Source organism: Rhineura floridana, chromosome 14 (assembly GCF_030035675.1).
Source record: "Rhineura floridana isolate rRhiFlo1 chromosome 14, rRhiFlo1.hap2, whole genome shotgun sequence".
NCBI lineage: Eukaryota > Metazoa > Chordata > Lepidosauria > Squamata > Rhineuridae > Rhineura > Rhineura floridana.
In genome coordinates this window covers 20801234-20828942 of record NC_084493.1, presented here as the reverse complement: position 1 = coordinate 20828942, position 27709 = coordinate 20801234, and the positions used below count along the sequence as shown (strand labels likewise).

The 27709-nt window shown below is 42.0% G+C and overlaps 1 protein-coding gene and 1 long non-coding RNA gene across 2 annotated transcripts; one reads left to right on the top strand and one right to left on the bottom strand.

Moving 5' to 3' along the window:
- Window positions 1–27407, bottom strand: SORD (sorbitol dehydrogenase). Its single transcript, XM_061595222.1, has 9 exons — window positions 27118–27407; window positions 22922–22955; window positions 19755–19919; window positions 17584–17743; window positions 15191–15309; window positions 13592–13657; window positions 7335–7510; window positions 3490–3611; window positions 1–2742 (listed from the first exon to the last, which is right to left on the bottom strand). Exons 1-9 carry the CDS (start codon window positions 27181–27183, stop codon window positions 2577–2579), a joined length of 1074 nt encoding a protein of 357 aa, XP_061451206.1. The 5' UTR covers window positions 27184–27407; the 3' UTR covers window positions 1–2576.
- Window positions 6497–17843, top strand: LOC133369735 (uncharacterized). Its single transcript, XR_009758969.1, has 4 exons — window positions 6497–6716; window positions 8268–8381; window positions 14972–15105; window positions 17446–17843. It is a non-coding gene; the product is annotated as an uncharacterized LOC133369735 (long non-coding RNA).
- Window positions 27408–27709: the final 302 nt, after the last annotated feature.

Genomic DNA, 27709 nt, shown 5'->3' with positions numbered 1-27709 from the left:
TTCATTCAATGCAACTATTTTATTTCCAAGTTGCCCTGAGTTTAAAAACAAAGTAACATTTCCTAAGAATTAGCATTCAAAGCAGCCTAAGTACCCTAGCCCCTTCTAACAGACCCTGCCCAATTGTACTTCTTTTTGATAGCTCAAGCTTCATTTGTGGACAGAGACAGCCTAGTGGAACCAGAATCAGTATAACATGACCCTGATGAATGAAATAAATCATTAGTGGTTTCTGTCTGAGGCCCTTGCTGAAGACACAGAATCGTCAGGTGTGGCCACTTAAAACTTCAAAATGACAGTCCAGCTTTCAACCTTGTTACTTGCTGAAACATGTCGACATCCCTTTCAGAGCTGTGGTGCTCATTGCAGCTCTTGTAGAAAGGCAAGGATTTAGGTCCTCAAATGCAGAATATTCAAACACAATAGCTGTGCTTGCAGGGAATCCATCCACAGGGGGGAAAGACACCAAACATGCCATTTTCTTCCATATGAGAAAATAGATGGGGCCAGGACAGGTATAGTCTAATTCACGACATTCATTTGGTTGCATCCAGCAAAGTCCTACTCAAAGCACTCTCTGAAATGAATGGGCCTAAGTTCGTCATGCCCATTAGCTTCAATGGGTCTACTCTGAGTAGGACTAGCATTAGATACAACCTATTATTTCTTAGTGGTAATGAGGGGGTGAAGCCTCTGAGATGCTCCTTGAAATACAATACCTAGCTAATTCAGTTTCTGAAACAACACACAAACTAAAATGCACCTATCCTTCAAAATTCATAGTTCCCCAAATTTTGCATTAGTTTTCCAACCAAAAACTGTGCATGAGTTGCATATATTAGTGAAAATAACAAGTGAAAATAATAGGGGAAACCGCTTGCAAAATGGTGTCATTAGGAGAAAAGTGCACTTAAAAGCTGAGGAATTTTCATGAGTAATTTTTTAAAAAATCATGAAGTGGTGCAGAAATGAACTTAAGACTAGAAAAAAATAGAAATGGAAAGAAACCAAAATGGACCGATTCATCCATTCCTAGATGTTCTATGAGACAACAATCTAGGATGGAATTGCAGCAGTTTTCTAGCACAGTGCACATACAAATACATGATGTACAAGTATATTGTCTGTTACTGAAATAGACATATTCAGGCATAGCCTTCCCCCCAAAATGAAATATTCCTCATTCCGTGGAATGTAACTTCACTAGTCCAACTTCCAACCCACCCACCCCCCAATCTGCTTCCCACATTAGGCATTTCTTACAGAGAAAGTAACTGAGAATTCATATATAAGTCACACAAGTCAAATAAATGAACATTCAAGCAACTGTCATATGTGATGATCAATGGGCACTAAGCATACGACATCCGGGATCACAGGTCCCAAGCTTCTGAATTCCAGTTGCTAGGGAACAGGGCCAGTGCCAGACGGCAGCCAGGGATGCGTGCACGTAGCACACATGTGTGCCATCAACCAAAATGGCGGCAGAGGCCTTAGGGAAACCTCAGCTGCCATCTTGGCTGGTGGAAGACTTGCGCCTGCAGCGCAGTCCTGGCATGCCTGGCGCTGCCCTGGCGACCAGCATTTACTTCAAGAGGTAGGCGGAGCATGTTGCAGGCAGCCATCGCAGGCCTGCGTGGTGGTGGTGGGGTGCCTTGGAACTCCCTCCCGCGATCTGTGGCAAGCTACCGCTACCCACCCATTCTAAGGAGGGGCCCTTCAAGAAGAGGTAGGTGGGATGGGTGGGCGTGTGCCAGGGCCCGGTGCAGGCTGGTGCCCCAGGGGCCCCAGCCTGCCTGGCGTTGGCCCTGCTAGGAAACAATAGCAGGGCTATTACGCTCATACCCTGCTAGTGGGCTTCCCATAGACATCTGGTTGGGCACTGTGGGAAACAGGATACTGGACTAGATATGTTGTAGATCTGATCCAGCAGTGCTGTTCTTAGGATCCATAGCTATGTTTCAGGCTGTTTCCTATATAGAAGTTTGAAATGCATATTGTGTGAAGTGGTTCCAAAATCTGCATTAGTTGGAGGGAGATTATTACAGGAACAAGACTAAAGTGTGTCTAACAGCAGAAAATATTATCAGAGTAGTCACATGGTACAATTCTTATTGGGCTGAACTAGGTCAGACTATAGGTGGGGATTGCACAATTCAGTGTTCTCCCATATAAAACAACTCTCCATATGTACAAAACTGAAGGTTAGGCTAGAACCTTCTTCCCTCATATAATAGTTTTGTTCATCCAAGGAGACTGTTATGCGAGGGACCACTCCCACAGGCAGTTTAAAATAGTACTGCCCAGCATAAGCTGCACCTCATGTCTGTTCTGACTGTGTTTCAGCTCTAAGACCATTATCATCAAGCTCCTTCTACTGATTTCATTTGTTTCATCAGATTGCACTAACTATTCTGGGTAAAAGAGCTTAAGATTTAGGAGAATTTTGCAGTACATTGTTTTCTAGGCAATGCAGTTTTAAGGCTCTGAGTGTCCTTAAGAAATAAAGTTTCCTGTTCCACATACTCCATCCTCATCAGCAGGATTGTAGAGCAGAGTGAAGTTTCCTGTTTTTTTCAGGGATTCTGGTCGTTGGGATCACACTTCAGCATAATTTTTATCCCAACACCCTTTTGGGTTGCCTCAAAAGCCTCCACAGCCTTTTCCAAAGGAAAGCGATGTGTCACCAATGGTTGGACATTCACTTTCTTCGATGCAAGCATAGCAATTGCTATTGGCCACCTGAAAGAAAATAGCGAAGAAAACATTTGAAGAAGCCTCAAGTTCCAAATAGCCTGTTGTAATACAGATGGAGAGACAGAATGACAGCAGCAGTTGGTAGAACCGAGAACCAGGACCGGCTGAATATGAATGCCACTATATGTCCAACTATATTGATGGTTTACTTGTTTTAATTTTATTCATTTCATGACAGCTTTTATAAGAAGCTCATGCTTCTTACATATATTACTAGCAGCCTTGCACCCCATGTTGCTCAGGAATCCTAACAAACAAAACTTCAAGCTCTCTCCTCAGTGACCGTTTAAAAAGATAAAAATAACCAAGAGACTCTTTTACAAGTCTCCAACATCTTGACTGATTGGACCCTCTGATCCCTGCAGAAGCAATACAAGTGGCTCTACATCTCTTATACAGATTTCACTTTTAATCTCTAGAGCAGCCTTTCCCAACCAGTGTGCCTCCAGATGTTGTTGGACCACAACTCCCATCAGCCTCAGCCAGCATTGCCAATGGTCAGGAAAGATGGGAGTTGTGGTCCAACAACATCTGGAGGCACACTGGTTGGGAAAGGCTGCTCTAGAACACCCTAATTGAATTTGCGCTGAGATCGCTTTAAAATTCTGCTATGTAGTTGATGCAAGGTTCAGAGTTTAAAGCCATTTAAAAAGTTAGAGGCATTCCATTTTCCTTCTTGCCTCACTTAAAACAAATATCATTTGCACATCTTGATCTCTAGAAAACACTCACGTATTGCAATATCGAAATATTCCTCGGATGTCCACCTCCCGTACAGCAGCATTCAGAATAGGCAATGTGACCATCTCAGACCCCAGTCCCACTAAAACCAGGGTCCCTCCAGAACGAGTCGCCTGAGGACAAAAGGAGAATCAAAACGAATGTGCACCTCCAACCAAAGACTCTTTCTGCCAAAGTTCTAGACTTGCAGACAAAGTCCAAGGTGAGGATCTTAAGGCAGCTTAGCTGAGGCAAACTACCCTGTAAAAGAAACAGCAGCACAGGATGCATGCACAGATCCATGCTGTCAAGGACTCAACAAGAGGAACTGATGAATTTTTTCATATCCACACCTTCAAACTACAATTCTAGGGGTTGAGGGCCACAGCTCAGTGGCAGAGGTTCAATACCCAGACAGTCCCAGGTTCAACACCCAGCATCTCCAGACAGGGCTGGGAAAAATTCCCTGCCTGAAACCCTGGAGAACCTCTGCCAGTCAGTGTAGACAATACTGAGCTAGATGAACCAATGGTCCGGCTCAGTATATGGCAGCTTCCTAATGTTCCTGTGTTGCTTTCTTCATAGTTCCCTCCCCGCTTCTTTCGAGTGTCTTAAATCACATGTGAAAAACAAAATTGTAAGGTTTTGCTTTGGTGTCAGGCACATCAATATTACCCTTAGAAAGCATCTGAACAAGAACTCTCTCCTGTTACCTCTCTTAGCTCCATCATTTTATCCAATATTAGAGCTTTCAAAGGATTTTGTATGGGTTATTGCACTAGACTTCACTTCAAACCTTTCTCCTTGTTTGCCTGTTCTCTAACAGGATTATGTGAATTTCAGTTTTGAAAATTTCCCTCAATCTTCTCTCAGCACTCCTTTTCAGACCCCTTGAAGTGTAAAGAGAGCCAGTGTGGTGTAGTGGTTAAGGTGTTGGAGTACGCCCTGGGAGACCACGGTTCGAATCCCCACATAGCCATGAAGCTCACTGGGTGACCTTGGGCCAGTCACTGCCTCTCAGCCTCATGAAAACCCTATTCATAGGGTCGCCATATGTCGGAATCGACTTGAAGGCAGTACATCTACATCTGCAGTGTAAAAGACTTACTTTCCCCACCACACACACATTTTTTAAAGTTTGCCTACAATCTCTTTCCCCCGCCCATCATCTATTTTTAGGATTTATATCATGCCTTTTCAGAAAGGCCTCAAGGCAGCTTACAAAAAACAATAAAAATAAAATAAAATAAATCAACAGCAGCAGACAAAAGTAGAAATGAGCAATAACGACGAGCCTGATATAAAAAACTCTAATGCAGTTCATCAGTTTGAAAAGGGTGACCTGATAAGATAAAAGCAAATAAATGCTATTAAAAGCCTGAGGGAAAACGGAAAGACCTCAGCTGGTGTCTTAAAGCAAAGCCGGCCAACTTTTGTTGGGTCAAGGACCACATTGGCCCAGAGCCAACTCTCTGTGTTGTCACACGTCAAAATGGGTGTGGCCAAAGTGTGAAAATGTGCCACCCTGGGCTCCTGCTAGGAGGAAGGGCAGGATATAAATAAATAAATGGGTCAGGCCATTTTTTTTAAAAAAAGACTAATTTGCAGGGGGTTGGGACAAGGTCACAAAAATCCATTGGCTTCACAGATTCACAACAGAGCACATGTGGGAGTGGAAGTAAAAACACTTAATTTTTTTTACTGGACAAATTTGGGAAGCTTGGGGGGGCAAAACCTTTTGGCATCACAGTGGGGTGCATATGGGGGTAGTCAATAAACTAAATCAAAGAATAAAAAAACTTAAAAATGAGAAGGGGGGCTTGGAGGTCCATAATAAACTTTTTGCCATCACAGTATCCCAGCAGGGGACCTATGGAAGCAGTCAGTAATTTTTTAAAAAAAATTAACATTGGGGAAATAGAAGGCTTGGGCACACAAATACATTCGGCATTATGGGATCTCAGTGAGACACCCATAGGAGCCGTCAGTCAATTTTATGATTTCATTTTAGTGCAGTTGCAACATACACTACAATTGCCACATGGGAATTGATCTACAATGTTGCTGTTGTCTATAGTCCTATATGCAACTACATATGTGTCATATGTAACTGGTACAATCTGGTACTGGATGATTGTACCAGTTACATATGACACATATGCAGCATCCATAAAGGAGATTATTAATAAACATTGGCACCTCCTAGAGAACATTCCACGTTGTAAGAACTATCCGATGTTTGCATATAAACGTGCACCTAATCTAGGGGATTTGTAAGTACATTCGAGACTGAAAGCACCTAAGTTGCTCAATAGGACTAATTAATCAAATCATTAATCAATCAAATCATTTTCCAATCCTAGAGACCAGAGGTTATTTCACATCAAAGATTTTTTTACGTGCAATACTAAAGGGATTATATATATATTGTGCAGTGTCCATGGCTATTTTTGTATGTGGGTATGACCACAAGGAAAATCAAAATACGCATTTATGAACACAAAAGTTGTATTAGAATTAAGAAAGTACATGCCCCATTAGTAAAACACTTTTTGCAGTTTAAACAAGATGAGAAATCTCTTCTATTTTGGTGTGTAGAAAAAATTAAAACATCAGGTAAAGAATTGTATAAAGGAGGGAAATATTTCGAATATACAAGTTTGACACTTTAATGCCAAATGGGTTAAATGAAGAACTAGATTGGATGCCTATTATGTAGTATTATATCTTTCTTTCTGTTTATAGATTTATTTATTGGTTATTCCTAGCTATTGTCTGTGAGTCTTTTTGGCTCTGCTTAAATGATTCATGATTCTTTACATATTACATTACATGCCAAGTTCTGTAAATTTAGTTCATTGTACTAAATATGTTAAGTACTGACAGAATGAAGCCCATTTACAGGGGTGTTAGTATTGCATCAGCCCTAAACAACTCAACATTGCATCATCCTTATACTGGATGCTGAGTCATTATATAAAATATATTAACCAACTTATTTTTGAGTGTGGATTTAGGACAGGAAGCATATGCATGCTGTATAAGAGTGAATATAAGAGTTAGAAGTTATTACAATTGGGTTAGTGTATTTTTCATGGACAATTGCGATAAATTCTTGCCTGAATTGGAATATAATCCTTAGTGGTTATGTTTACAGGGGCTTATATCATGCTCCTTTACAGAAGAATTGCAAAGCTGTTTTCATAAATGATATCTGCAGCAACAACAAAGTTTATATGGTAAGCCTGATTTTTAATATTTTCTATATTTTTAGTATGAATTGGTACATTTTAGGTTAATAAAAAGCATTTTCATATATCTTTGCTTTATATATATATTTAAGCATTATATAACCTGAATCCATGCACAAAGAGAAGCTCTCTGAATAGATGCCACTGATGGAGACTTGAATAAAGTCTTAATGCGTTTGGCATATTTTGGCATATTTGGCACAGTATTTGAGATTTGTTGTGCATTTTACCTTTGTATTTTATATTTCTGCATTTGTACACCTCTGCATTTTATTGCCATTGGGAGTGTATGTATATTTTGTCTACAGAGCTAACAATTCATATCACACCCTGTGTAGTAAAGTGTATGTGCATTTGAAATTGGGCTTTACTGTGTATTCTGTCGGCTATTAGCCAAGACTGTTTTTTCCACTATTCATTTCTATCTATTTTTTAGAATCATATCATGTCTGATTAGACCTTGACTTTATTTGCTTTTCTTTATTTTGTCTTTGGTCAAGGATTATTTTCTCCATGTCAGGTTTTTGTTCTTCTATCATTTTCCCCAACAGCAATAACCTCCACAAGAAATTAAAGATTAGCCCAGATGGGCTAAGAGAGACTCACATATATACCAGTCTGGATAGAGGCCTGGGCCCCAGTGCACTCCACGGTAATGTCAGGCATGCAGCCAAGAGCATCTTCCACCATGTGGGCCACCTCCTTGGGGCTCTCACTCTTTACCTGGACAGTGAAATCAGCCCCAATTTCTTTAGACTTTTCAAGGCGGGGAGCAGATAAATCTGGAGGGGGAGGATACAAATAACAAAACCAATGGAAACTATAGCATTAGAATAGCATGAAAGTAACTGTGGCTGCAGACACACCATACATTTAAAGCACATGACTTTCCCCAAAGAATTCTGAATGTCTCTTGTCATTCAGTTCAGGGCCTAGTTTCACTAGGGTGCTTCCTGTCGAGACTGTATCACTTCACATTAGGGCTGTATTCTGTGTTGCTGAAATGGACTGGCCTTTTTGGAGGGAGGGTAGCGAATCTCCCCCCCCCAAAAAAAAACAGGGTGAAGGAGGGATATTGGAAGTGATTCAGAAAGAGAAGGTACCTGTACATTTACCTTGGATGTACGTGATGTGGCAAGTGGTGACAGCTTCTTATCCCCTTTATTCTTTACCCACTGGTACCATGGACAGGCCAGCCAGCAAAACCAAGAGGTCTTATGACAAGCGGCCACTGGCCATCATTTCCTGCCCCCAGAAATATGCTTTATAGTGTAGAGTCTGCATCGTAGGAACATAAAGGCTTATACTAAGTCAGACCACTGATCCATTTAGAGCAGTATTGTCTACACCAGGACCCACTGACCACCAGTGGCCCATGGTGTGCCTGTGGATTTGTGGTTGAAGAGGAGACATGGCATATCCATCACAATAAATATTCATATTGATTTTTAATTGTATTTTTATTGCTTCTTTTATTTCTTATATTTTATTTTATTATGTAACCATTTGAATTCTATGGAATTATATTTGCTACAACAGGCAGAAAAATCATCAAGTGGTCTGCCAAGACCTTCAGCGATTTTCAAGTGGTCCATGGAGGAAAAAAAGTTTGAGAACTACACTGATCTATACTGACTAGCAAAGGCTCTCCAGGTTAGTCTGGTGATATTCCCAGCCCTATCTTGAGATGGCAAGGATTGAACCTGGGACCTTCTTCATGCAAAGCAGATGCTCCATCACTTTGCTACAGCCCTTCCTAGGGACAGGGAACCTGTGGCTCTCCAGATGTTGCCGGATTACACCTCCCATTATCCCTGGCCATTGGCAATGGCAGCTGGGACTGACAGAACAAAATCTGGAGGTCACAGGTTCCCCATACCTGATCTACAAAAACAGAATTATGACATTTTATGAAAACATCTTGGGGGCAAGAAATGGTGGCCAACAGCTAGTGACCCCCTGCCAAAACAGGCTAAGCTACATAGTTTCCCTGAGCTCTGACAAGGAAAAATAGGAAGCTGCCAATGCACACCATGTTAATAATAATAATAATATTTAATTTGTTTGTCACCTATCTGGCAATTAGCCACTCTAGGCGACGTACATTAAAAAAGATAAAATACAATAATATCAGATGCAATCACATTAATAACAATAGATAGAAATACTGGACAGTCATCAATACATATAAAAGCAATTATATTAACAACATACGATAGATGACAGACTCATGACGATTTACCCATCCCAAGGACCTCGAAGGCTTGTTGGAATAGCCACGTCTTTAGGGCCTTGCGGAATACATCTAGGGAAGGGGCATGTCGAAGATCACATGGGAGGGAGTTCCAGAGAGTGGGGGCCACCACAGAAAAGGCTCTCTCCCTTGTACCCACCAACCTAGCTGTTTTGGTTGGCGGGATTGAGAGAAGGCCTTGTGTGGTTGATCTAGTTGGGCGGCATAATTGGTGGCGGTGGAGGCGCTCTTTCAGGTAAGCTGGGCCGAAACCGTACAGGGTTTTAAAGGTTAAAACCAACACCTTGAATTGGGCCCAGAAAACAACTGGCAGCCAGTGTAGATCAAATAACACTGACGTGATGTGGTCCCGTCGGCGGCTGTTGGTAAGCAAGCGAGCCGCTGCGTTCTGTATAAGTTGTAATTTCCGGGTCATTTTCAAGGGTAACCCCACGTAGAGGGCATTACAGTAGTCCAATCGAGAGGTGACCAGGGCATGCACCACGAGCGGGAGCTGTTGAACAGGGAGGTAGGGTTGCAGCCTACGTATAAGGTGTAATTGATACCAAGCTGCCCGGCTCACAGCCGAAATCTGAGCCTCCATGGACAGCTTGGAATCAAGAACAACCCCAAGGCTGCGGACCTGGTCCTGTAGGGGCAACTTCACCCCACCAAACACCAGGTCAACATCTCCTAACCCTCCCTTGTCTCCCACAAGTAGTACCTCAGTCTTATCAGGGTTCAACTTCAACCTGTTCCTGCCCATCCATCCACTCACGGATTCCAGGCACTTGGACATCGTCTCCACAGCCCTCTCCGGTTAAGATTTAAATGAGAGATAGAGCTGAGTGTCATCCGCATATTGGTGACACTGCAGCCCAAATCTCCTGATGATCTCTCCCAGCGGCTTTACATAGATGTTAAATAGCATGGGAGAGAGGATAGAACCCTGTGGCACACCACAATTGAGAGGCCAAGGGTCTGAAACCTCATCACCCAATGCTACCTGTTGGCGCCCATCACAGAGAAAGGATTGGAACCACCGTAAAACTGTGCCTCCCAATCCCAAACTCTCCAGGCGATCTAAAAGGATACCGTGGTCAACGGTATCAAAAGCCGCTGAGAGATCCAGGAGGACAAGGAAGGTGAATGTTACATCCACACAAGGTAAGTAAGCAGCCTGCCCAACCCCAGAACCAATTCAAATATCCCTCCATCACCATCATTTCCACCCATTCTCCATGAGTAGAATGTTATCCCTCAATTCTCTCCCAGTGAATGGCAAGGTGAATTGGGGGACATTTTGCAATTACCCTAGATTGCAGATGGATTACATACAAAAATATTTCCTTTACGCACACAACCCAAGAGTTTGGTGGCATCTTAAAGACAGTCAAAAGTATGGCCTGAGCCTTTGTAGATCAGAACCCACTGCATCAGATGGGCAACAGCCCATGAAATCTTAGCTCACGATAAATGTGTTAGTTTTTAAGGTGCCACCAAACTCTGTTGTTTTGGGGCATCTATTACTAAGACCCAAACTATAGAGTAAAATCTGCTGATAATTGTTCTTATCTTGTGTACATTCAAGCTTTGCACTGAAACGTCACATACCTATTGTACCTCTTGCATTTCATGCCATTTTGATCCTGCTTGCCTTTTTTTTTCTCCCCACAGATGCGGAAAGGGACAGAGAAATGTTTTTCTTCCTCTCATATAATACCTGAACTCACAGACATCCAACGAAGCTGAAAGTTGAAAGATTCAGGACAGACAAAAGAAAGTACTTCCTCACACAACGAGTAGTTAAACTATGGAATTCACTTTGATAGGAGGCAGTGGTGACGACCAATTTGGATGGCTTCAAAAGATAAGAAAAATTCCAGGAAGATAAGGCTGTCAATGGCTACTGGCCATTATGGCTCTGCTCTGCTTCCATAGACTGAATAACAGTTGCTGGGAACTGCAGAAGGAGAGAGTGCTCTTGTGCTCAGGTTATGCTTATGAGCTTCCCACAGGCATCTGGCTAGCCACTGTGAGAACACAATGATGGACTAGATGGGCCACTGGCCTGATCTAGCAGGCTCTTCTGATGTTCTTATGTATGTTCTTATGTTAACTTTGGCATCTGACAAAGAATACAAGAAGAATCCTGCTCGATGAGACCAAGGCCCATCTAGTCCAGCATCCTGTTACCCCCCCACACACACACACACAAAAGCAGGATGTGAGCACAACTGCACTCTCCTGTTCATGATCCTCAGCAACTGATATTCAGAGGCACACTGCCTCCAGTGCTGAAGGTAGTACAGTACATTGCCATCATGACCAGCAGCCATTGATACCATTATCTTGCCCCCTTTAAAGCTATCCAAGTTGGTAGCCATTGCTGTGTCTTGTGGTAGTGAATTCAATTGTTTAACTGTACACGTTGTGAAGACATATTTCCTTCTGGCTGTCCTGAATATCCCAACATTAATTTTCATTGGATAACCCCTGCTTCTAGTAATATTATAGAGGGAGGAAAACGTCTCTCTATCCACTTTCTCCATACTATGCATAAGTTTATATACCTTTACCATGTCCCCTCTGCCTTTAGACACAAGTTTCTAAACAAAAAAAGGCCCAAACATTGTAAACTTTTGCTCCAGCCCTATGATAATTTTGCTTGCATCTTTTCCAGCTCTAGAACTGTACACACAGGTGTGGTCACACCATAGATTTGCATAAAAGCATTATTGGCAATTTTACTTTGAATCCCTTTCCTAGGGACCCCTAGCATGGAATTCACTTTTTTCATAGCTGCTACACACCAGGTCAATGTTTTCACTGAGCTTACCATTGACCCCAAGTTCTCTTTAATGGTTAGTCATCATCCATTTGGACCTCATCATATCTGGGAAGTTATGAATTTTTGCCCCAATATGCATCACTTTACATTTGCTTAGACTGCCATTCTAGCGTTCATTCACCCAGTTTGGAGAGATCCTTTTGGGCCTCCTTGGTAGATCTTTATGTTTTTACCACTCTAAATAAATTGGTGTCATTGGCAAACTTGGCCACCTCCCTCCTCCCTCCAGACCATTTATGAGCAAGTTAAACAGCACCAGTCCCAAAGCTGGCTATGAAAGTTTATGTTACAATAAAACAACTAGGTCGATTTTGCCCTTTAGCATTGATGAGGCATTCCTTTTCCACCATCAGTGGAAAGTGGAAAATTTCACATAGCACATAATATATAGCACTACATTTAATAATGGCCTCCCTCATGGGCAAGATCCTACTATATTCAAAAATAAGTCCTTTTCAGCAAAGCTGCCTTTAAACATTAATTAAAAGCTTCCTGCTTGCTACCTCTGCCCCTTTTATTGCTTCTAAGGGGAGAAGTGGGATATATAACAGCCTGTTAATTGCCCCTTGAATTGCCTCTCTTAATTTCCCCTTTTATGTCAATTCCCATTCCTGGAGTGAGGAGAATTTAATAACTATTTCCACTCTTTCTTTCCTTTTTACTTTTTTGTATTGAAATTGCAATACTTCACTATATAAAAATAAAAAGGGGGGAAATGGAAATAGACTGCCTTCAAGTCAATTCCGACTTATGGCGACCCTATGAATAGGGTTTTCGTGGTGAGCGGTATTCAGAGGGGGGTTACCATTGCCTTCCTCTGAGGCTGAGAGGCAGTGACTGGCCCAAGGTCACCCAGTAAGTTTCATGGCTGTGTGGGGATTAGAACCCTGGTCTCCCAGGTTCTCATCCAACACTCTAACCACTACGCCACGCTGGCTCTCTAAAAAGAGGGAAAATGAGAGGAAATTTGTAATTTAAACTCCTCCTGCTCCGAAGCAGGAATTGATAATAAGGGGAAATTAAGAAAGGTTATTCAAGGGACAATTAGCCGCCCACTGAGGATATTATATTTGCAGAGGAATAAGAAATGCATTAAAAATGTCTGCCTCCTTAACTGTAAAACTGAACCTCAAATTCAGGTTGATCATGTTCTTTAACAGTACAGTGTCCTCATTAAACATGATGAATTCCTCTCCCATTACAAATTAGGTTTACCAATTACTGCTGTTGTGCTATTGTGGAATACATATGAGCTATGCATAGAAATGTCACATCTTTCCCGTTTACATGTTTTTGTTCTATAGTAATTTATGTATATCTGACAGTTCAACCTTTGTACACCTGCTGAGCTCTAGACCATGAAATCTTATGCCAAAATAAACCTGTTAGCCTTTAAGGTGCCATAAGACTCTTTGTGGTTTAGACTTCAACAAAGACTCCAATTCAGTGGACTTCTGAGCATCTGGCTCTCTAAATGAAGGGATGAGAAGCAAATATACTTGCTGTCCCCCAGAAACCAGGAATTTTGCTGGCACTGCACAGAGCAAGAAGCTTCAGTGACACAAAGCAATCTGCAGCAAACCTGAGTCCTTAGCCACTTCTGCTTTTCTCCAGTATCCCCAAGAGCAGGGGCCAACCTTCAGGGTATAGCTAAGCACCTTATACTTCACCTCTGCCTTGCAGTTGCCCTGACAATCCTATAATCCCATGTAAACCTGGGGAACCAAACTGCAAGTAGTTATGACAGAAGGAGCTGAAGAGTTGGAAAATCTAACTTACCGGTTATCACCACTTGTGAGGCCCCCATTACCTTAGCAATAAGCAAGGTCACAAGCCCGACAGGTCCTGAAAAAAGAGCAGGGGGCAGAATCAAGAAGTGTTCTGCTGCCCTTCCACAAATGTTTCCAGAATAGGTTGCATCAAACAGATGTAACAATTCTCTTGCTTATTTTATGTACGGTTTGTTTTTATGTACCCTGCTTAGAAATGCAAATGATTAAGTGGTATATAAATGTTTTAAGTAAATATTGTATATAAATAAATAAAACAGGCAAACAATAACAATATAATTAAATATACAATCATAGCATAGGGCCTTTTCTATTGTGGCATCTACCATATGGAACGACTTGCCAAGCAAAGTCCATCAGTCCCATCGCCATATTGCTTCAGGTATTTGATGAAGACCTAGCTCTCCAAAAAAGCCTTCAGTTAAGGGTCGACTAATCTTTCACTGGCTTAGTTCTACATTTACCTTGTGCTGCCAGACTTGTTTCCTCTGTTGGATATTGTTATGTTATTACTTTGACTGTGTACTTTGATGGTGTGAAGCAGTTTGTGGGGGATGTTTGGTTTTACTGTTTTTATTATTGATGTATTTTTTAAATAAATAAATAAAACAATAATGCTGCAGTTTAAAAGCAGCCGTAAAATTATTTCAAAGACCTGGAAGAATAAAAAAGGTCTTCGCCTAGAGGCAAAAATACAATAGTGTAAGTGCCAGGCGAGCCTCCCTGTGGAATGTTCCAAATATGGGGTGCCACAACCAAAAGGCCTTCTTTCTAGTTGCTACCCAAGTTATACCCATTGTATGGAGTACTGAGAGGCCTAAAATTGATGGAAATAGAGGGTTGGGGGGGATGACAACTTAATTTATTTCAGTACTTGCGAATAAGACAGACTAAGGACATTGTTGTCCCATACCAATACATATCTCATTCTAGGATGTCAAAATTCCATCCTTAAATAGCTTCCTCAACTCAACCATACCATACCATTATCTTTTCATAGCTATAAATTACCTAGTGCAGTGACAGTTTTATCTTCTAATTCCTTTAGGCTGACAATGGCCATCCACCCCTTCCATTTTTTTAAAAAAATAGAGATGCTTTGCAGTGATGGTTGGTTGAGGGGGGGGCTGCCTATTTTTCTGTCTGCATTTTTGTTTGGGGACGTAGATGTTTGGGGAGGAAGAAGGTCTGAGCACTGCCAGATTTTCTCCTGTGAAATAGGTATTTTGCGGTGCCCACAGATGCCAGATGCTTTGTGCCCCCAGCCCCCCCCCCAAAAAAAGGGTTAGGGATCCCTGTCCTTTGGTTTGAAATTACGTATCATTCAGACTAATGCCATTATGTTTTATCTTTACATCTCTGCACACAGCAGCTACTAGAATCAAGAGGGTGGGGAAGAACAGAGACCTACAATGTCATGGCAGTGATCCCCATAAGCAATTGCAAAGATTATGTCAAGCTCAGGACTTGTCATGAAGAAGCTGTTTCCAACAACATCCCCAGGTGAGTATCATGCACTGGCCCTTGGACTCAGAGATAGATATCTGGCTTGGAAAAGCAAAGAACTGTAGAACAGACTGTTCCATACCAGCACCACATATGAAGACTTTGCTTCCCAGAGTCACTCCGGCCCTTCTGCAGGCATGGATTCCCACAGAAAGGGGTTCAATAAGGGCACCTTCCTCAAACGTTACATTATCTGGAAGTCTGCAACAAGACAAACCAGAGAAACCTTTCACACACATACACACATGAAAGCATTGGGGTGAAAATGGAAAAAAATTATGTTCTACTAAATTAGAAGCATCATTAGTGAGGCTGATGTCAGAACAACAATTATCTCCCTTCCACTTAGACCTGGTCAAAGTTCCCATCTCTGCTCTGAAATGTGGTCCTACCAATTAACTCAAGATTTCAATTACTTTATCTTAAAACCGTTGAAACATAACCATTAAGTTTCTAAAGGAACACAATTCCTTACTGCAAATTCTGTCTACCCAGTTAACCAATTGTCCTTAAAATTCACAAGTTTGTTTGTATAATTCAGTCCCATTAGCTAATACTGGGCAATGATCAATTATCCTCCCATTCGTTACCAGATTGTTTACAGAGCAATCCAATTTACGGAAGACTAGCAGGAGCAAAGCTGGGGAAAGCAGAGCTGATGGAAGGGGCCACCACATCCCAAATACAAGTTTTCTTTCGCCACCCCTTTTCCCAGCATACCAGCTGCCAGCAACGAGGGTTGCAGGAGAGTGCTGAATGAGACCTGGATATTGCATCAGTCCCCCCCCCAGCCCCTCCTCCAACACGCCCCCAGAATGCCCCTTTTGCAGGCCTTATGCTGGCTTTCCTTATGCTGGGCTTCACTGGAAGACCTCAGGATGAGTCAGGATGAGGGGCCTATACCTGCACAGCTCGGCTGAGCCCTGGCTCAGCTGACGGTCTGCCATATCCCTCCCCTCAGCCCAACATAAACAGCACTTGGATTGCACCCCTAGTGACATTCAGAGAATGAGAATGAATCTTGTGTCTAATCCTTTTCAAAACTATATATACAGTTATTCTTCAAAACTGTTTGCTACAACAAATGACAAAACTAATTTGTTTTAAACTTGCCGTTAACCTCATTTATGTTCTCTGTCACATTATTAAATCTGTCTGTCTCATCTGCCTTCGGACATCATGTCTGATGCTGAAGAATCACTTTTTTTTAAAAAAAGAAGAAACCTAATAACATTAATTCCATATCCCAGGCATTTTAAAATCAATTCCCTTGGTGCTTTTTTACAGACACACATAGATCCTGAAGGGGGGAGGGGTTGTTGCAGTTTCTTGATGTCTTAACTAGAAACTGGGAAACGTTTTGTTTGTACCAGGGTTTTGAGATGAGTAAAGCAGTACAGTATGCAAAATTCAAGGGGCAAGCATACCATGGAGTTTTGTACTGTGCTATCTTCCCTATTATTATCCATCTTTCATCACAGTTTTACCATCTGTACCACATTTGAAAAAAATGTATTGATAAGAATCTTAGACCGTTATCACTACTAGTAATCACTATTAGACTCTAAACGTCTATATGCATAGTTGTAATTATTTTAACTCCATGTGGACCACATAACAATAAAAACGAACCACTCTTTTACTTCAGTAATATGCAGGGTTTTCTTTAAAAGATCTTTTAGTGAATATATGTAATCTGCTTTTGTTTTAGCACTGGATAATTTTTGGAATTTTCTACCAAAGTTGCAATCTCATTATTCAATTTTCCCTCCCAGATCATTTATAAACAGCAATAGGAGAAACTTAGATATTTGACTAAGTAGGTCAGGACAGTACCACACTTTGGGATTGCTTTACTCTGGGAACTCTAGAACTTATGTACAATATTTGGAAGTCACTGTATAAAAACTAACATAACATAAAAATTCGTATTCAAGAATGAATACAAATAAATAGAATGAATGGCAAACAGAAACCCAGAAAAAAACTTGTTTCTTGGTGGAAAAACTATTTTTTCAACATTCATATAAATGGGTCCAATTCCAATATTATCTGCAAAATTCCAAAACACATACTGTCTTCTGTTCACAGCCAGACCATCATCATTAACAATGGTGCACAATAGTCCTGTTGGGCTGCTTCAAGTCTACTGCATAACATCTAAAAGTATTATCAGGTAGACGACAATTTAACAGAGGCTATAAACCAGAGGCTTAAATTCTTAAATACCACTTAAAGTAGAACTGAAACAAGTAAAGAAAACACAGAGACATGCTAAAAATGGTGCTCAAATTTCCCTATTTCAGTCGTTTGTGTTATTTTTTTCCATTTTATCAGTCAACCCGACTATGGTCAGTCCAGATAACAGTCCAGATATGCGAGATCAACTGTTACCATCCCATTTGCTCCAAACACACTCAGAGGAGGAAATCGCTTTGGCTAGCCTCATTCCCACACCAGGTATTTGCAACTAACTTGTAGCAGAAGTTGGCATCATGCTTGTAATAGCGGCACAGGTTCCCATCATCAGGAGGGGTTGCACAGAAGAAGATAGTCGGAGACAAGTTATATCGCCCAGTTTTGCAGAATTCATCTATTTCTCGAGGAACCCCAGGCTCAATAGCCACTCTATCACCTGGGAGACAAGAAGGATGCAGTAAGATAAAAGCATGGACAAGTTGTCATGTAAAGAGGCGATTTTTTTCCTAGAAGCCAGAGATCAGACTACACGTACCAAAACATATTAGGCAACATCGCCCTGAGACACTTGTGTAGAAGGCGATAAATAAAGAACAATAACAACAATCATATCCTAGGACAAGGATTCTTAATCTGTGGTCCATGGGGTCCATGGCAGAGCTTAAGAGCAGGGGTGTAATCGTCCAGGGTCTTGGGGGAGTATTAGACCTCTTACTTTTTGGGGAACAGGGGCCCAAAATCTCCAGCATCCTACGAGCCAATCAGCATGAAAGGGGAGTATGTTAGCCACTTAAAAGTGTCTTCTAACATGCTTCGTTGTCCTTTCCTCCTGAAAGGAGGTGAGTCAGCCACTGAGAAGACTCTTTTCAGTAGCTTACATTCTTCCCTTTCATGCTTATTGGGTCCTAGGGACAGCTGTTGTTGTAGGAGAAGGCATTAACAAAGATCTCATTCTCAACTCAGTAAAAATGGGGAGGGGCATGGAGTGGCTGTGACTATCATGAAAGGACCCTGCACTTCTAAATTTGCCACTACACTATGGTTAAGCGGGTCCGTGAATGGGGCACATTTTTTTCTTCTTCTATATCATTCCTGTCACTTTGAAAATGTTGTGTGTATGTGTTTACGTGCATTTTTCTGGGGAGGGGGTCCATAGCTTTCATCAGATTCTCAAAGCGGCCCATGACCCAAAAAAGGTTAATAACCACTGTCTTAGAAAAATACAACTTAATATTCTAGCATTCCTAGGTGAGCTCCAGGCCATTTTCACACATTATTTCAGTATTCCTTTTAACATCCCCAAAAGATATGCCAGTACTATTGCCTCAACACTGCAAATGAAGAGGCTGAGATAATAACTGAATGCCAGAGGTCACCTAGTGAGTTCATGGCAGAGGTCAATGAGTTTTTAATTGGGGGCTTCCTTTAAAACAGGGATGGGGAACCTGTTACCCTCCAGACGTTGTTGAACTCAACTCCCATTAGCCCCAGCCAGAATGGTCAATTGTAAGGGATGATGGTAGTTGTAGTCCAGCAACATCTGGACAGCCACAGGTTCCCCATCTGATCATTAAAATATACAATTCAAGTTTCCATCAGTTCTGAACTCAGCAAACAGATTTCTGACAGTTTTCTTTGAGGATTTCTGACACTTCATCCAAAAGCAAAAGCCTAGAATCCTACTCAGCAGCCACCTAAAGCAAGTATGTCTATGATCAGGTAATCAGCCCTCTCACTTATCTGTTAATGGTGCCATAAGCCCCTGCAGTGAAGCATGCTGGGACTCGATCATGCGCTTTCAGCATTATTATTATTATTATTTATTGCATTTGTATACCGCCCCATAGCCGAAGCTCTCTGGGCGGTTTACAACAATTAAAAACATTAAAAACAAATATACAGATTTAAAAACACTTAAGAAGAACAATTTAAAAATACATCCTAAAATGCCTGGAAGAAGAGAAGACATGATACAAACGAATCACAATGCATGCTCAATAAACAGCAGGAATTACATAACCTTTCCACAAACTTTGGGCAAACAAATAATGGTGAATGCTCACCACTGAAGGTACCCGATTAGTAATTGTAAGGATAAGGGGAAGGAAGACGTGACCAAGGTAAATTGTGGCACCAGTTTCATTAGAAGTGAAACAAGCTTCAAAAGTGTTATGTCTTCAGCACTGATTGACCAAGTCTTCTCAAATCAGCCTATTTTCATTCTGCAATTTTTAATTCCTGTTAGTTTTTATGATTTGTATTATGCTTTATATTCTATTTCTATACTCCACTTTTTATGCTGGTTTATTGTGTTGTATTTTGTATTTTTATTGTTTATTATCAAGTGGAGTTGGATTTTATTTGAAATTGTAGGCAGCTTTGTGGAGGAAGTTCCTTGGAAAGTGGGGCATAATTTTTTAAATGAATAAATCATGGGCCCTGCTCACCTTTCTTTAATTTGGTCACTGAGGACCCCACTTTGACAACTGTTCCTGAAGCCTCATGGCCCAGCACCATTGGTTTCTTTACAACAAAATCCCCAATTTGTCCATGTGTCCAATAGTGGACATCAGAGCCGCAAATCCCAACAGAATGCATCTTCAAAAGCACTTCTAGCAGAGAAAAGAGAAACCAGAGAGTGAAGTCTCCTCAGGGAAAAACTGTCATCTGTAATACAAATTAACATCAAGAAAACAACGGAAGGCTTGAAGAGTAGCTGACTTTTCAAATTTGTGTTTCTAGTTATTTGCTAAGTGGAAATGTTGACATTTCTTTTCTGGTTTCTTGCCAGAAGACTTCTAGAACATTTCAGAGATACGATATCAAGTGCAGACAGGTGTGAACCATAGCCAACTAAATTTGACAATCATTGCCTAGATTCCTTGCTTTCCATCACAAATTACCTGCCAAGTCATGTTCACCAATTGACCTAGTTTCTCACTATCTTTGTATCTGTGATTAGGGTTACCACTTTCTGGAGGCAGGTCTTATGTCTTTAAAATTTGCTCAGGCATGTCACAGTGCAGTTCCACCTTCCAAGGTGGTGAGTTACCCAGCGAGCAAACCTTCACAATGTGGAGTTGTCCAGTTGTAAGCCCCTTTTGGGATGACGTCTTGGTAGTAATTTAGTCCTGCAAAACTCACTACCCTTCAAAGATGTGCCTAATGTATTGAATTACTTGAGTGAACAGAAATTTCAGAATTAAAATTACTTCAGAATTTACTTGAAATTATCCACTAATGGACTTTTAATCCTATGGAGAGGTGGGAATGGAAGGAATGTTATTTATATACTTATATCCCACCTCTCCTCTAAGGAGCTCAAGGTGCTGTAAAAACATGGTTCTCCTCCTCCCAATTTTATCCTCGCAACAACCCTGTGAGGTATGTTAGGCTGAGAGACAGAGTAAATGGACCAAGATCATCCTGTGAGCTTCATGGCTGAGCGCAGATTTCAGCCCTGGTCTCTTGGGTCCCAAGTCTGACACTCTAACCACTACACCACACTTTCTCTTCCCTTTGCTTATCTTCGTTTTGTTTGTTGCATATCTAAATAAAAACCTTTTTTTAAAAAAAGAATTTACTTTGAATTATTTGGAATTTAGCACTGAGTCATGATATGGGTCATGTGTGCGCTAGGGTTAGCCAAATGTGTCAGAACTGTAAGGAGAAGGCATCACCTTCTACACAACAATGGATTAATCATTTCCACTCCCTGCCCTTATTTGAGCTGGCAATGTATCAGTGTGACCACAACAAGAGAAATATAAGAACATTTTGTCAGCTTTTCTTGAGATTTATACATCATAGTCAGCAAAACACTATATCTGTATTAACAATAAATATAGTTAATCTTCCCCTGTGCTACAGAGGCCCAACTGGACTCAATTAGAAGTCAGGCATGTAGTGTCGCTGGTCCCATGCTGTGAATGGCTCTTTCCAGCAGAGATTCAGCAGGCACCCTTGCAGTTAACTTTCAGGCGTCTCTTGAAAACGTTTTTATGCCAAAAGGACTATGCAGTCATTTCAAATGTCTCTTGAGCAGCCAGTCATGTTAATAATTGTTTTGTATTGCTTTGAAGTGCTTTTATGTTGCTGTACACTTCAAAACACCTTAATCCACATTGCTCTTTCCTATTTTTCCTTATTTCTCGTTCGTACGTTTTGTATGAATTGTTCAAAAACTGTAAGAAAAAAGCCTCTCTCTCTCTCTCTTTTTTTAAGCCATAGCAGTATTGCTGAGTCCTGGGGGGAGAAGGGTGACCAAGGAGAACAGAGACAAAGTCCATCTTATGCCAGAGCTGCACTGACCCATAATCCTCTAATGCTTGCACAGGTCAGCACTACACAGACACATGTACAAGCCACTAGAGGCTTCAGTGCTGATGCATTTGCAAGGGTATAACCTGTGCTCTCCCTTTGGTCACCCTCCATCTCAAATATTAGGGCCCACTTCACTCTGGGCAGGTGTCAATCCTGCTTGTAATCCAGCTGCTTCCATCGATTATCTCACCATGCTTTTCTTCTCCACTGCTCTGCAGCTGACAACTGACCCTGTTGCCTTCTGCTGTCTCCCCTTTGTCTCACCTGCTCTTGCTTGGCTGTCAGCCCAATGATTATTAGCTCTTGAACTTCATTCTGACAAACAGCCAAAGATAAACCTTTTCCCCATTAGCTCAAATAATTCTGAGCTAGCCCTTTGATAAAACATTCACTTGATCTGTATGCTAAAAACAAGTGCAACCAAAACAAATGCATATGTAACTCAGGCCACTCATTCCGTCATCCTAGAGACAGTGCAGAAATATCAGAGGCTAGCTAACCTTGCAGCAGGTCAAGCTTTATTCCACCACTCATATCTGAAATGGGGACATGCAAAATGTGCAACAGCTGACTCTTTGACTACAAAAATCGCAAGATGCTTTTTTTCCCCTAGCCACAGAAGTAGCCACTGCAATCTTCTGACCGCTCCATCTTTGGTGTGTTAATTTATATACAATGAAAATCTTTCAGAATCAGTATCAAAGAAAAGATATAGCCCCTGAATATTATGACTGCTTATGATAGTAAAGGCTTTGAAGAGTTAATTCAGAATTAAGACTGTTCACATTATGGATGGCATTCATTGCTAGTCCTACTCAGAGTATACCCATTGAAGTTAATAGACATGACTAACTCAGGTTCATTAATTTCAATGGGTCTGTCCTGAACTTCCTCCCAGAAGGAGCCCAGGGTGGCACACAAGGGACACAACACACTAAAAACATCTTAAAACATCTCAAAACCACCAACCCACAGCACTTCCGTCTTGCTGGGATTCAGAGTCAGTTTACTGGCCCTCATCCAGCCCACCACCAAGTCCAGGCAGCAGTCCAGGGCTTGCATGGCCTCTCCCGATTCAGATGTTACAGAGAAATAGAGCTGTGTCTTTTACTGAACCAACTATATTGGTAAGGTAATAAATTAATCTTGGGCAAAGGTTGAAGATTTAATCTGAAAGCATAATGAGCCTGACTTTATTTTGTAACCAACACCGTAACCTTTCATGTAACTAGAGACATAAAATGCTTTTTTTTAAAATCCACAAACTGAAAGACAGCCTAAACAGACCTACCATTGGGACCTGGTTCAGGCATTGGTCGATTTTCCTGCAAGGAAACAAAACAGACAACACTCAGCTTTTGTGAAAGCTTGCTGCTGCTTACTCCAGGAATATATTGAGGATTGATTCAGGTGGCCTACTATAGTAAATTCCTTGCCATCCCGAGGATAAATGGTATTTTGTTTGTCCTGTTGCAACCCTATTCAGAGATAGATGAATGTGGAAATAAAATAAACAGAGCTATTTGAGCCACTCATGGGTCAAACAATGAAAGGGGCAACCATCTCAAATTGCTGTGGAGCTGAATCTGCAAGCACCATGCTTGTCCTCAATGGAATTAACAGGTAGTGAATTAACTGGGCAGTGCTAATGAAGCCCAATGGGGACAAGTGTTAACTTTCATATCACATTGTCAGACATAGAAAGGTTCATCTATGACACAACAGGTTGATGCTAATCAGAATGAAATCCTACCAAGTTCAAGTGATTTTTAAATAGTAAGCATCCTTAGAATTGCAGCATTAATCTTCATAGTTGGCTGTAAGATTTTGCTCTGTGGTACCTGGTTGCTTCCTAAGAATTTTGACACCGGAAAATAAATTATGCCAATATACAGGCATGAAACTTTAGGTCTAAAAACTTCTCTTTCCACTAGGCAGAAAATGGCAAAGTTCCTAACATGAGTAGAAAGATTTTATGTTGTCGTCATTTTTGACTGTATACCACTTCTAAACAGAGAAGAAACATTTGACAAAAACATACACATCTTTAGCAATTTCAGTGAAGGCTTAAGTAGAATTGCCCTCTCTCTTGCTCTCTCTCTGCATTACAACAAACCTTTGAACAATCTATATACAATGTCAACATTTAAAAGCTTCAGAGAAAACACACTCGCAGCACAACTCTACATGTGTCTACTCAGAATGAAGCCCCACTGTAAATTCAGCCCCACTGAGTTCAGTGGGACTTACTCTCATGTTAATGAGTATAGGACTGAAACCTCAGCCTGGCATCTTCACCATTTAAAGGTAAGAAAGTAAATAAGTAAGAAGTGTGATAATATATGTAAAATCGCTGTGGAGATATGGTGGTGCATGCAAGGGAGTATTTAATGTTTAGCCAGTGAGCAAACATATAATTGGTTGTGGGTAGCAGATAAATGTCTCAGGATAACATTTGTTCAGGCCTTGATGAACCTTATTGCAAATAGGTCACATCCACACCATTCTTTTAAAGCAGTTGGTTTCCCCGAAAGTATCCTTCGAACTGTAGTTCGTTAAGAGTAGTAAGAATTGCAGCTCTGTGAGGGATTCTTTGGGGGAAGCCATGTGCTTTCAATGTATGGTGTGAAAAATCCTCATTATCTGTCTGTTAAGAATTCTACAGCATTCCATAACTACAGGGGAAATGCTAATACTCCTGTAGTGGTCCTATGACTAAATTCCAGGGATAAATCTTCCTTTCTCAATAGAATTTACTGGTATCAGATACATTAAGATGAAGTAAAAGCCCACAGCGGCACACAAAGTTCTTGCAAGCAAAGCAGCACATGAGGAATTGCACCGTTCTACAACCCCCATCATCCTTGGCCATTGGCTAAGCTGGCTGGAGTTGATGGGAGTTACAGTCTGACAACAGCTGGGGACCCAAGGTTGAAGAACAATGACTCAGAGCAGTAGTGGGACCTGGCTATTGCCTTCATGCCCTGTTTATGGACTCCCCAGACTCATCTAGTTTTAAGGATTCTGGACTATGCGGACTTTCATTCTGACTCAGCAAGGCAGTTATGTTCTAATGACCCTTTATCCCAAATTGATCAAAACACAACATTTATTTACATTTATATACAGTAGGGCCCCACTCATATGGCGGGTTACGTTCCGGACCCCTGCTGTAAAGCGAAAACTGCTGTAAAGCAGAACCCATTGAATAGAATGGCGTGTGATGCCTGAAAACCGCCGTAAAAGCGGAACAAGTGCCGTATGAGTGGGGCTTTAGTCTAATTGCGTCTAATTGAGACAGTCACATTAGCGAAGCGCTGTAAAGCAGGGCCCTACTGCACCACCTTTCTTCCCTCACGGAACTCAAGGTGGCGTTTATGTGGTTCCCAAGCACATGTACCTGCTTAGCTTCAACAAGATGCTTCATGTGCCTTCAGACCACACCCCAGGACTACTAAGGTTGGGTCATATTACATAACTAGTGAGCACATGCTGCATATACAGAAAAAAAATAAAAGATTACTTGGGATCAAACTGCACTGAATAGCCTGGGACATACTTCTGAGTAAATGCAGCATTGTGCTCTAAGGCCATTTTCACAAGTGATTTGGGAAGTCCAATTCTATGCATTTACTCAGAGGTCCCACAGCATTAGATGGCATTATTCTCTAGGGCAGGATGTAACTCAGTAGTACAAGCACATGCTTTGTGTGCAAAAGGTCTCAGGTTGAATCTCCAGGATGGAGTGGGAAAAACCCCCATATGAAAACACGGAGAGCCACTGCCAGTCAGTGAGTAGACTATACGGATGGTGCAATGGCCTGACTCAGTATTAAGACTTCCTATATTTGAATACTGCCGTTATGAAGTGCCCTATCTATTCATGTTTACTCAGAAATAAACAATATATTCTATTGAGTTCAGTGGGGCTCCCAAGTATAGGATTGTGCCCGCATAATGCAATCCTATCCATGTTTACTCAAATGTAAGCATCACTGTACTCAGTGAGGTTTACTAAACTGTAAGTGTGCACAGAGCTGGAGCCTTACAGTGCAAGCCAATGCATATTTGTTTAGATGCCCCCACTATGAGCTTCCGCTGGGCCTTGAAGACCTGGCTCTTCAGACAGGCTTTTGGGGTGGGTTAGGTTTATTACTACTGTTGAGATTTTAATGTTTTAATATTCTGTACGTTGCCCAGAGTGGCTGGACAACCAGCCAGATGGGTGACTAATAAATCTAATAAATAAACAAGTAAATAAATAAATAAAATGTAAGCCACATAGTCTTCAATGAAGCTTACTCCCAACAAGTAAGGATGGGAAGAAACTCGATTCAGTTTGCATTTTAAGCCGAATTTGCCCTTTCCAAAACATATGAGAACCAAAACACAGCCATCTGTCAAAATTCACACCTAACCAAATTTTTCAATGCAGTTCTCCATCCAAACAATGTTTAAGAGAATGCATATATACTAGGGGAAAGTGTGCATAAAAATGAATATATTAGTGAAAATAACATACAATAATGCATTATATTAGAATAAATTGCTTGCATAAATGTGTACGTTAGTCAAAACTGCATACCAAAATGTATTAGGAGAAATTTACACTAAAATCTTGAGGATTTTTCAAGGGTTCTTTTTTTAAAAAATAGCAACTTGCTGCAGGAATGCGGAGAACTGAATTTAAGATTGGAAAAATGAGGAACCAAGAGAACCGAAATTGACAGATCCTTTCATCCCTACTCCCAAGTAAGGGTGCACGGGACTGCAGCCTTACAGTGCACACCTATACATGTTTACTCAAATGTAAGTCTCACTGTGTTCCAAGGGCCTTACTCCCAGGTAGCTGCACAGAACTGCAGCCTAAAGCACCTTTTCCCCAAGTCCTGCTTCCGGAACTGAAATGTCCAAACTACCTGCTGCACTTGGCTGGGCCTTTCTGCCTTTGATCTTTGTGCATGTAACCCCACAGAGTTAGCATGATTGGGCACCGCAGCAAACGTCTGCCTTCTCCCAGCGGGCCCTTGAACCGAAAATGGTGCAGAATGGCAGTACCACCTGCTACACCATACAATCTTGCCATAAACATCTCCTGCCGTTGACAAGGCAAGGCTACACCAGTTCAGGTTCAAGGGGTGCTGGGAGAGGGGAGACACCTTTTGGGGCGCCCCATCATGGTGATACAGCAATTAAAAGCAGAAAAGCCCCGCCAACTGCAGCAAGATTTGAAATTCTAGGTCCAGATGTTGGACGGGGGTGCACACACAGCCGCCTGGGAGTAAGCCCGTTTGAACACGGCGAGACTTACTGCTGAGTAAACGCGCCTTGGAGTGCACTGAAAGGCTGCCGTTCTGCTTCCGAAGCCGCCTCCCTCCCTCAAGGTCCAAGCCCCAGGCAGCCATTCCAGCCCCCTTAAGTGACTACCGGGGACTCGGACGCCTCTTCCTGAGGAAAATGGCGGGTTAAAGTTCAGGGGGGCCGTACCAGGCGCAAGTCGCCCGCTTTGTGAACCACCACCGACAGGTTCGTGTTGTCGGCTCCCGCCGCCATCGCCGCCCGCTTCTTTGTCCGTTGAGGTGACGCGCCTCAAAATGCTGCGGCTGCCGCTGCGCCTCACGGAGCTCGCTCTCACCGCCCTCCGCTTCGGCGGGGGACTTTATCCGCTGCGGGCAGAGTCCGCGACGGAGGGCCTCAGGGGAGTGCGGGGGGAGACCTCAGACTCTGACCCGGCGGCCGGGGTCTAACTCAAGGCCGTATCGAGCCGTTGTGCGCCCTGCCAGTGATAAGCAGCGAGGGCGCCAGATTTACAGGCAGCAAAGCAGCAGCGCCGCCTTCTTCTCCACGGCCCCCTACGGAGGGTACTTGTTCAGTACTTAATTTATTGTGGCCCGCGTTTGTTAGTTTAGAACCGGCCATTCTTATCTACTGCACATGATCTATTGCGTGTGCTCCTAGTAGAGAATGGTAGCGTGCTTGAACCAAGTTGCGGTGTGGAATTGACCCCACGTTGGGGGTGCCAGCCAGCCCTGACCTTTGCCATATTGTGGTCATTCCATTTCCTTCTCTCCTTTTTCTC